The 11,607-nt window shown below is 46.7% G+C and overlaps 1 protein-coding gene across 2 annotated transcripts in view; it reads right to left on the bottom strand.

The window, feature by feature from the left end:
* Positions 1 to 572: 572 nt before the first annotated feature.
* RERG (RAS like estrogen regulated growth inhibitor) overlaps positions 573 to 11,607 on the bottom strand; it is a 140,193-nt gene continuing 129,158 nt past the window's right edge. For both annotated transcript variants that reach the window (XM_054386553.1, XM_054386554.1), the window contains 2 exons: positions 2,212 to 2,285; positions 573 to 980 (listed from right to left, as the gene is read on the bottom strand). In XM_054386553.1, coding sequence (XP_054242528.1) covers positions 573 to 980; positions 2,212 to 2,285 — 482 coding nt within the window. The remainder of the gene's footprint in view (positions 981 to 2,211; positions 2,286 to 11,607) is intronic.

Below are 11,607 nucleotides of genomic sequence, written 5' to 3'. Positions count from 1 at the left end.
ATCAGCACTTATAGACTGGACAAAAATAACAGGGAAGGACAGTTAGAAGTACAAGCACACAATGCACCAAGTTAGAGCTGGTGAAAGGTGTCAGATGAGCTTTCTGCTACAACACAGCAGCCTCTCTGTGTGTTCATGGGCTGAATCTTCCTCTCCAATTGCTACTAAGCAGCTGGCTGGTCAGAAATTATGTTTAGGCACTACTTACTTGCAGGGGATTGGAGCCAGCCTTGTAGAAGCAGAAGATGCTCTGTCAGTGTCAACCCCCACAATTATTTAGTCCTTTGGAGTTTGCTTTTTGTTTGTTTGCTTGCTTTTTGCTTTTTTCTTTTTTTTTCCCACGTTAGCCAGAAGCAGTGTGGCTAAATACACTTGGAAACAGGAAAAAAATAAAAGTCTGACCCTGTCTCCTTGAAAAAGTGGTGCAGTTTGTCTTTTCTATGTGTTTTTTTTTTGTTTTGTTTTTAATTGCAAAGCAATTTTTAATTCAATGCGCTCTGCCTGCCTCATCCCTACTCCAAGCTAAGATGCTCTTAAATGCTTCTCTGGCTTTAGCACTTCTCTTTTTTTTTTTAGCTGCTGATTTTGGTGAGCATCTTATTAATTGCCTGCTTGACGTGGGTGGTGGAGCTCCGTCTCCGAGTCTTGCCCTGGACCATCTTCCGCCGCCGCACCTCGCGACAGAGCTCGTAGAAGGCCTCCATAATGTTGCCCTCCCCCGTGCAAGCAGAGCACTCATAAAAAGCACAAGCTAGTTCTGTGGCCAGCTTTTCACCTTCCTCAGTGCTGACCTGCCTGGAGTGATCCAAGTCTGCTTTGTTCCCCACTAGGATCAGGGTGACGTTTTTGGGTTTTTTCACTTCATCCAACAAGTTTTTCAGCGGCAGCACTTCCTCAAAGCTGCCTCTGTCCGTGATGTCGTAAACCAGCACGAAGCCTTCGCCCCACCGAACGTGGCCTTCCTTCTGAATGGCATCCTCCTGTTTGGAAGAGACACTGTGGCAGTTTTAGCCTATGCCTTTTAAAATTTTCCACAGCTCCTGAACAGGAAGTGGTAGAATGTAAATAAATCACCATTGGGTGTAAAAAAGGAAAACAGTGATAGTTCTAAACAATCCCATTGGAGAGATATCTGCCATGAGAATGAGTTAGGGAAATAATCTTGCTCTCGCTTCCTTGGGCTGGCAGATACTAACTTTGTGCTTCTGCTGGCTTCTGCTTGACCTTGGCTGCATTGTTTTGGCTAAGTTCTAACATCTCTCTGCTCTTTCATTTGTCCCTTTGTGTACAGCGGGGTAAGGGGGAGGCAGGGAGGGAGAAGCTATTAGCAGCTCCCCGATCTTTGGCCAGGGGGGGTCCTTGTGCTGTTTATTAATTGTAAATACCTGTAAATATTGTATATTTTGTACCTATTAGTTGTATTTCATTGTAGATTGTAGTTTTGCTTGTAAATACAGCTTTCATTTGCTTCCAGCTGAGCTGGTCTGGCAAATGTAATGCTGGGGGGGGGGGAAATTTTCAACCCACCACAACAGACACCAACCTTAAGAATTTGATTTATGAAGAAGACACCAGGCCTTCAGAGAGACATGGGTCCTCCAAAGCCTGCAAAGCCATGTACATCTGCTTTACATTACACTTTATGCACATCCCCTTTTTTATCACAAAGCATAGGAGATCTGCTCTAACAAGGTGCCATGGCCTGGTAGCAGACAAGTGGAAGAGGGCCTCTGCTGAATGCTACCCAACACACCAACTGCATAAGACTATGCAGTGTGAGCATTTGCCATGTTTAGAGAGGGAGGGAGATCTGACTATGACTGAATTGCATCTCACTTTGGTGGGAATCATTGGCTGAGGCTGTCAAACCTCATTGCCTAACTGTAAAAAAATGGTGCATAATATTAACATGTTGTTGGGTTGGCTGTGAATCAAGGAACGAGGACAAAATCATTTCATTCCCAGAATAAACCCTGACTTGCTTGCTTCCAGTGTCTACAAACTCTAAACAGAGTCCCTTGCAGAAAGGTCTGGATCCAGCACTCCAGCTTCAGCAGCAAGCTGATGGTGTTGGAGGAGAGGAGGCTCTGCTCAGAAGCAAATCTGTATTCCCAGAGATAGAGATTCCCACTAGCTTGCTGCCTCCACCACACTCCCCTCCTCTGTCTGTTGGAGCCAAGGTACTGGATAATAGCACATGTGGCCACGCACCTGCCCAGCTGTGTCTAGTATCTCCATGGAAACCACCTCATCATCAATGGTAGCTTGGTGACGGTATGTAGACTCTAGAAGAGGAACACAATTTTTGAAACACATGAAAAGAAAATTTTGGTTCTTTTTTTTTTTTTTTAATCTTCTTTACAGCTACCCCAGCACAAGACCTGAGATGTGATGTACTGCTTCATTAGATTGTATTTGTTGGAGCTCTTCCAGCCCTTCTGGGGCATACTCAAGTCCTCCTTTCTACAATGGTGTAGCAGTTTAGGCTGGGTGCCTCCTGTTACTGCCACATAGGTTACACCTCTGGTGTCCTGAGTGTCCAACACAGTCAGGTGGACACAGGAAACAGCCTATTTCTACCCATAAATCCTGTCCCCTATCAATCTATCTGCAAAGTCATTCTCTTCCTCTTTCTTCCCTCTCTGCTCCCATGGGAGATGCTCCCTATCGGGTAATGGTGGGGGAGTATCTCAAGGCCTCTTAGGCCTGTCTAGGTCTAATGCCAGGAGGGGGGGGGTGGGGGGGCAGTCTCAGACCTGGCCAGCCTGAGCCTAGCCTAGCAGTAGGGGCGGAAGAAAGAGCCCTGGGGGGTTTGAGTATACATTCAGGTGGGGAGAAGGGAAGAGTTGGGAGGCTTTTGGGTGTGCTGTAAGGGACTCTATACACTTTGGGGAGATCTTTGCTACTGTGCTTTGTAGCATAGTAAGACACTAATTGCTTTTCCATTTAAATTTTGCATCACTCCCCAGTCCATTCGTGTGAGTGTCATTCTTCTGTCCCTCTTGGGGCAATAGAAGATCTGTCTGGCCTTAAACAAGGACAAACAGTGACTCTTTTACCTCTCCCCACAGGGCATAAGACTTTCCTTCCCTCTTTCACACCTGCAAAGGGCTGTGCCTGTGGACTCTGCACCTGACAACAGGACAAAGCTTCCTGTGGCAAAGAGCTCTGCAAGGATGTAGTGCATTTTTCCTGTGTGCTTATAGTGAGGGCTGCCCACCTAGGAAAGACAATACAGCTACTCTCAAACTATCCAGCTCAACATTGCATAGCTTGAAGCCTCACAAGATCAAAACCAGTACAGCTGCAGATCAGGGAACTTAACCACTAAGCCCAGGCCTTACACTGTGATAAAATCACAGACCAGTTAGTTATTTCAGGAATGCCTTTTTGAAACAGGCTGAGAGAATCACATTCCCCTCTTCTAGCAAGGGCTCAAGCAGTGATTTTCCTGTGTATGACATACAAGGATAAGCAGTGGGCATTAAGTGTTCACACTATGCCACAGGATAAAAAGAAACCTCTCTGCTGTGTCCTAGGTTCTGGAAGCAGGCACTTAATCAGAAAGCTAATGACAAAAGAGCTTGTTTTATCTTAATGAGCAGAGAAGTTCAATTTGATAGCATTTGACCTGAAACTTGGAAAATGAGCAGATTTATTGCTGCTGCTAGCTCACAGATGTCCTGTATCAAAAGGCAAATGTGTATGCTGCAAAACTGTGGCCAGGGATTGCACTGTCAGGGACAGGATTCTTATATTTGATGCAAATCTCCTCAAGAGGAATGAAGGACATCATTAAGGAGGTCCTTTGAAGTTCTGCAAAGGGCCCATGCTTGGTGAATGCCTTTGTTGGTGGTGTTGTTATGCACTTAATAGTGTCACCTCTTCATACCTGTGAATGTTTCGGTGTTGTCAGTGCTACAAACACTCTTCCCAAACCCAAAAATGTCACCTCCTTTCTGTGCCCCCTTAGTCCCTTTAAGGCTACAGCTGCCTCTAATTGGGACAAATGGTCAATTTGATTAGGCAGATGGCAACCCAGCTTGCTGTAGGGTTTCAGGCAATGAAGACTGGCCCTTTCAAAGCCTTTAAATACCCCTTCTGTTTAGTTTTTGCAAGGCTGTTGAAGGAGCTGGAGTTCTATCTTTGTGCTCCTGAGGCTATACCTCCACATCATGGTAAGACATCTCTAAGTATCTCTGTGGTGTGTCTTATCTGTCCCTTCTGTGCATCCCCCTAGCTGCCGAAGCTTCCCTCAGCAGCAAAGGCAGGAGCTGTAGTTTGGTGTGGAAGCTGCAGTGATGCACCTTCCACAAGTTATTTCAGCAGCTAACATGTGAGTACTAGGTTGGGACTTCCTGTGCAGCATTCCTCATCTGAGGCCATTTAGGAAGTTATGTTTTGCTTCTTTAGGGGAGAGTGTTGTGAGGAAGAGATGGCTTGCAGAGTGAGTAATCTGATAGTAGGCTCCTTGCTTGTTTAGGCTTTGCAGTGCCTGAATACCTCCAACCATCTGTCCCTACTTGACAAGTAGCTGTTAGGAATTGGTCCACACAACCTGAGAAAGTAAACATCTGACCACGTTTGCAGCATATCTGTGAAATGGCCCTCTCAGGGAGGCAGAGTGTGGTAGGCCACATGGCCCTTCCCTGTGAAACGGGAGAAAAGCAGCAGGATTCTTACAGGATACTCCAGGTCTCAAAACAGGACTCCAGTAGCACCTTAGGTTGCAAGTTTAACTCACTCCGGCTGCTCCCGTTGGGATGGAATTTGCTCCTGGATGAGCAGCATTGATTTGAGTCAGACCGCTGTGAATATATCCTAGGAAGTATGTGCCTGTTCCTGTGCTTTGGAATGTGTGGTAGCTGGGTGAATGTTAACAAGGAGTGTAAAACAGCTGGACCTTTAAAGTGGGTTTTGCTGTCAGCACAGACATGGCTCCTCCTGCAAGGGAACAGAAACATCTGAAGAATCTGTAAGCCATGGACCCTGAAGTTGTGTTTTCCAGTCTGCTTACATTGATCCCATGGTACTTTACAAAGGCAGTGCCTTGCTTTGGGATTTTTTTTTTTTTTTTAACCTACTTTTTGTTTTTCTGAGACTTGTGGATAGATAGGAAGTGGCTGACTTGAGCTAACTGCTGGGTCCCTAACTGAAGCAATCATCAACATAGGTGTCTGTGTTTCAGCTAAACACCCTTGACTCTTTTTTTTTTTGGAGTTAAGTAAAATAGGTGCTGAATATAGCTGCTCTGATCTCTCTCCTGGGATAAAGTGCACCTCAGAAGCACTTAGTCTAAAACTGGTCAGTTGAATCCATGGGCAAGTAGAAAGAGCAAAGTGCAGCACTGTGCCAACGGCTCTCAAGATGACTATAGGAAACTTTCTGAGCTTCAGACTGCCATTTGCACCAGGTGATGCCTCTGTATTATAGCCATAGCTATGTGGCTAAAACCTCACAGATAGACAAGAAACCTCAGGGATATGTTTTGCCCTTCTCAGACTTGGTGTCAAAACTACACTGGTGCTTAGTGCTTAGTGAGTGGTTTGGTTTTTATCATGGTTTCCAATTGTTAATGAAGAAGAAAGGTAACAGATGGGTAGTGCCTGCATCAAACCATAAAGTTCTCATCTTGCTATGAAGGCAAAACCTGCTTTGTAGGTAGAACACTTGGGAGGTATAACATTAGTCTACAATAGAATAAAAAAGGAATCTTCAAATACAATTTTCTTGAATATACATCCAGAAATGTTGAGTTCTGCTGCACAGCACTTTTGCATGCAAAGACTGATTTCTTTTGGGGAGTAGTGTTATATTTTCTTTCCTATCGGTTTCCCTATAGGTCTAGGGAGGTTTTTCCCCCTCTACTCTGCCCTAGTGAGACCACACCTGGAATACTATATCCAGTTCTGGGCTCCCCAATTCAAGAGACAGAGATCTGCTGGAGAGACTCCAATGGAGAGCCATGAGGATGCTTAGGGGACTTTGAGCATCTCCCCTGTGAAGAGAGACTGAGAGCCCTGGGGCTGTTTAGTCTGGAGAAGAGAAGACTGAGAGGGGATCTGATCAATATCTATCAATAGCTGAGGGGTGGGTGTCAAGTGGAATGCGCCAGGCTCTTTTCAGTGGTGCAGAGTAGTAAGACAAGGACCAATGGATACAAACTTGAACATGGAAGATTTCACCTCAACATGAGGAGAAACTTCTTTACAGTGAGGGTGACAGAGCCCTGGAACAGGCTGCCCAGGGGGGTTGTGGAGTCTCCTTCTCTGGAGACTTTCCAAACCCACCTGGATACATTCTTGTGTGGACTACTCTGGGTGATCCTGCTCTGGCAGGGGGGGGTTGGACCTGATGATCTCTTGAGGTCCCTTCCAACCTCTAATGTTCCATGATTCTGTCCTGATCCAGCTTCTACTTGAGATAGGCAGAGGAAATGTCTAGGCAACTGGATTCATTAAGACATACTAAAGCAACTGCTAAACCCAACCCAACAAAGCCAGAGCAGTGCCCATCAGTAAGGAGCAAGCTTCAAGGCTTTAATTGTCCTGGGTTTTGAATTTCTGATGTAACTTTCCCACCAACACTAAGCAGAGGCCTTAGTTCCTGGTGGGAATTAGGCTTATGACAAGTTTAAGACTAAATAAGCCATATATTGCTACACTTTTTTTTTTTTGATTGTGGCAAGAAATCTGTGTTGGCAAAGCTGTGAGTTTCACCTTATTTCTGCCAATGTAAATGAAAACTAACCTGCAAGACTTTTCTCACACCTAAAACAAGCAAAAGGGGGCTGGGGGGAGGAAAGTCTGCTCTCCTGAAGGTGCAAAAGCACTGGAAACTTCAGCTCATCTGCAGAACATCTCAGAATATTATGAGTGAGAAAAGTAGGGACCAAATATTTTGCAGCTGTAGCTATAGCAAAACCAACCACTGACACTCCTGACTTTTGCTGTCTGTTGAGCTGCCACCAAAATCCTTTTTTTTTTTTTGTTTATCTCTGGCATCAGGAATATCTTCATCTTGAGACACATGAAAGAAAACTGAGGCTCTGGCCAGAATGATCTAGTGTGAGGTGTCCCTGCCCATGGCAGGGGTGTTAGAACTGGATGATCCTTGTGGTCCCTTCCAACCCTGACTGATTCTATGATTCTCTTCCATGAAAACAAACCACATTTTCAGATCACTGCTTCCCATGTTGTATTTTTTTTTTTTTTGCATCTTCCTCTGCTGCTCTCAATTAGATTTTCATCATTTCAACTCTGTGCTGAGCATTTGAGGAGCCAGCATTGGAGGTTTAAGCTGCTCTAGGCCATACCAGTCCATTCCCTTACAAACACCTCAGAGAAATCCAAAATGCTTCCACAGCTCATTGCCATAATGCATTCAGGACCAACTCTTACTGCTGAGGAGGATGGTAAAAATGATGTAACACATGAAATGTATATCAAGTTCAGTAATGTTTCTACTGTTTTGAAATAGGGGAGGGGAAAAAATAGAAGGCCAGGAAGATACCTAGGAAGGCACAATTTGGTCAATTGACAACTGAATCCCTTAAGCACTGAGGCAGAAGAAATGAATAATTTTGCTAATGAAAACTGAGGCTGCTAATAGCTGGAGCTAGAGCTACAGCTTGTTGGCTTGAAAATAAGGCTCTTTTCCAGCAATTTATTAAGTGTCTGCACATTTGTCATGGCACTTCCTGAAACATGGGTTGGCAGCCATCCCTCCTAACCCCAAATGTTTGGTTACTATTCCAGCTCATTTTGGCTCACGGCCCATCCTGGACCCCACATGTTATTCCTAGCTTGTGCTTGGATAAGCTGCAGTTGTCAACATGGGTATTCAGAGGAAAAATGCAGAAGGCCAAATTCTGCATGATGATGGCAGCACTCTCCTCTCTTGCTGGCTGTGGAAAATGGTTATTTGTAATCATCAGCATGTCAATGATCTGGTCTGTAGCACTGTGTAGCCTCACAGTGCCCTGATGTGCAGCAAAAGCAAGAGGAGAAGGCTAGGAGGGGAGGCTTCCCCTTGGGACTGCTGTTCTGTCAACCTTTACACCCTAGGGCTGAAGGGGCCATCACTGAATGATTTATTAATGCTTATTTTAGTATGAGCCTGTTTGTTTGAAGTTCTGTTTTCTGTCTGGGTTGTTTCTTTCTCAGCTGTGCTGCTGAGAGTTAGTATTTTTATGGTAGAGTAAGGCAGTAAACCTCCAGGAGTGCTGAGACAAACTGCTGAGTGAGGCACAAGTCAAGAAAACTAGAAATCTACAGTACACAAAACCATCTGTTTCTTCAACTTGTCATATGCCTCAGGGAAGGCCATCCTGGGGATGAGGAGTTAGTGTTCAGGTGGTATTGCAGCTCGTCAGACAACATGGCAGTTGAACAAACCAGAGAGCAAAGACAGCCCTTCAGAACTGTGTTTGGACTGAGGACTTGAGCTCTTCATCATGGCCACACTGACAACAAATTATCCAGAAAGATATTGCTAGAGAAGCTTATTCTGAAGGAGGTCTTGGCTCCCAGTGCTAAGCTGGTGTTGGTCATCAACATTTCGATGGAAGTCAGTTTGGAGGTACTCTCACTGCTCTCTTTGGGTTGTTTCTACAAGTTCTGCATGGGTCAGCAATGTGCCCTGGTGGCCAAGAGGGCCAATGGGATCCTGGGGGGCATTGAGAGGAGTGTGTCCAGCAGATCCAGGCAGGTTTTTCTCCCCCTCTACTCTGCCCTGGTGAGACCTCACCTGGAATACTACATCCAGTTCTGGGCTCCCCAGTTCAAGAGGGAGAGGGATCTGCTGGAGAGAGTCCAAGGGAGGGCTACAAGGATGCTGAAGGGACTGGAGCACTGCCTGGTGAGGAGAGGCTGAGAGACCTGGGGCTGGTTAGTCTGGAGAGGAGAAGACTGAGAGGGAATTTGATAAATGTTTATAAATATCTGAGGGCTGGGGCTCAGGAGGGAGGGGACAGGCTCTGCTCAGTTACACCCTGGGATAGGGCAAGGGGGAACGGATATAAATACAGCACGGGAGGTTCCACCTCAACATGAGGAGGAACTTCTTCACTGTAAGGGTCCCAGAGCACTGGAACAGGCTCCTGAGAGGTTGTGGAGTCTCCTCTGGGACCTTTCCAGCCCTGTCTGGATGTGTTCCTGTGTGACCTGTGCTGGATTCTATGGTCCTGCTCTGGCAGGGGGGTTAGACCTGAAGCTCTCCAGAGGTCCCTTCCAACCCCTAACATCCTGTGAACTGTTCCCCTGCGCTTTTTGTCTCATTGCCTCAGTAGACAGCCTGGTCTGCCATGCACTTTTCTGCTGATGATCTGCCCAGAGGCAGTTTCCCTTCCAGAGGATTAGCAAGGTTTTATGAAATATGCAAACATCTCAAGAAAGACATCTAGTGATGGTGTGAGGAAGCCAAGCAAGGTTTAGCAGGTCAACAAAGCCACCTCCTTGGTTGCTGTTATTTTTATAAGTAGACTTTGGTTTAAAATTCAGTCTTTGGAGAAACACCTCTGATATGTGAGCCTTAAATCTTGAGTACTACTTACTGAAAGGATTTAAAACCCTTTGAGATGAAGGACTCTGCTTGGTTTATGTCCTCTGTATGCTAAAAATAGATGGTTTAAGTCCTTGTGCCTCTACATAAACTGCACTTCAAAGAGCTCAGTTGGAATAAATCACATAACCCAGAGTCCCCTCTTGTTAAAAAAACACCTCTTCAATATCCCAGCTCTGATTTCAGCTAGCAAATTGTGCCAGTTACGGTAGGGCAACAAAAGTGTTCTCAGAGAAACACTGTGAAACTTACTTTGCAAAAGCACTCACTTAGCCATAGATGTGATGGATTTTCACCACTTGATCAAGGAGGTTCTCCCTGCATGTCACAGTTTATGAAGCAGGTAATTTGATGTTGCTCATGAATTATTCCGCAGGTCATCAGTGCTGCCTGCTGCTGTGATGACTCTCTGGGTTTCCTCCTTTCTAGCTCCCTCAGAGAAAGAAATTTACCAGTTCCCTTAATGACTTCCTCTGATTCAGCATCTCCACTGTGAGACTCAAAGTATCACTTCTTTGATGGCATACCATAACATGTCTTCAACCTTGAAGCCAGGTGAAGACACCTTAAATTCTGGGTGTTGCCATCAGCTGGTGGGGGAAATTGATGAGATCATAGAATCATAGAATCAGTCAGGATTGGAAGGGACCACAAGGATCATCCAGTTCCAACCCCCCTGCCATGGCCAGGGACACCTCACACTACAGCAGGCTGGCCAGAGCCTCATCCAGCCTGGCCTTAAACACCTCCAGGGATGGGGCCTCAACCACCTCCCTGGACAACCCATTCCAGGCTCTCACCACCCTCATGGGGAAGAACTTCTTCCTCATGTCCAGTCTGAATCTCCCCACTTCCAGCTTCATTTCATTCCCCCCAGTCCCTCCCCAGCTTTCTTGTAGCCCCCTTCAATACTGGAAGGCCACAAGAAGGTCTCCTCAGAGCCTTCTTTTCCCCAGACTGAACAGCCCCAACTCTTTCAGTCTCTCCTCATAGCAGAGGAGCTCCAGCCCCCTGCTCATCCTGGTGGCCCTTCTCTGGACACCTTCCAGCATGTCCAGATCCCTCTTGTACTAGGGGCTCCAGAACTGGATGCAGTACTCCAGGTGGGGTCTCACCAGAGCTGAGCAGAGGAGGAGAATCACCTCCCTTGCCCTGCTGGCCACACTTCTCTTGATGCAGCCCAGGCTCTGGTTGGCTTTCTGGGCTGCAAGTGCACACTGACAGCTCCTGTTGAGCTTCTCATCCCCCAGCACCCCCAAGTCCCTCTCCTCAGGGCTGTTCTCCAGCCAGTCCCTGCCCAGCCTGGATTTGTGCTTGGGATTGCCTCGACCCAGATGCAGGACCCTGCACTTGGTCTTGTTGAACCTCCTGAGGTTGGCTTGTGCCCACCTCTCCAGCCTGTCCAGGTCCCTCTGGATGGATCCCTTCCCTCCAGCCTGTCTGCTGCACCACACAGCTTGGTGTCATCAGCAAACTTGCTGAGGGTGCACTCAATGCCTCTGTCCATGGCACCAACAAAGATGTTGAACAAGACTGGTCCCAGGACTGAGCCCTGAGGGACTCCACTTGTCCCTGGCCTCCACTGGGACATGGAGCCATTGACAGCAACTCTTTGGGTGTGGCCACCAAGCCAGTTCTTAATCCATCTTGTGGTCTACCCATCAAACCCATATGTCACCAGTTTGGAGATCTAGGCTGCTATTTCTCTCTACTGGCACTGAGCAGAACAGCTATTCACAACAGACTTGAAAACCCTGGCTTGAAGCCCTGGGTCACTGAGGCTCCATGGGAGTCCTGTGTACAGGCTAGGAGTCTGCCACAGAGGGTAGGTGGCCAAACAAAAGTCTTTGCATTTATACCCTGAAACTCATCCCCATAGACTATGTCCATCCCTGAGATGATGCTGGCTGGTAGGTGACACACCTTTACACCCCTCTGGTTTTGTGGCAGCAGTGAGGTGGGTGAGCCCCAAGAGGACCACCTGCAGTGATGCTGCTGCTGTAGGGTATCTGCTTGCAGGCTGCAAACTCTCTGTGATGGTTTTTA

The sequence above is a fragment of the Indicator indicator genome, chromosome 14 (genome assembly GCF_027791375.1).
Source record: "Indicator indicator isolate 239-I01 chromosome 14, UM_Iind_1.1, whole genome shotgun sequence".
Classification (NCBI taxonomy): Eukaryota; Metazoa; Chordata; class Aves; order Piciformes; family Indicatoridae; genus Indicator; species Indicator indicator.
This window is presented reverse-complemented; position numbering and strand designations above follow the sequence as displayed.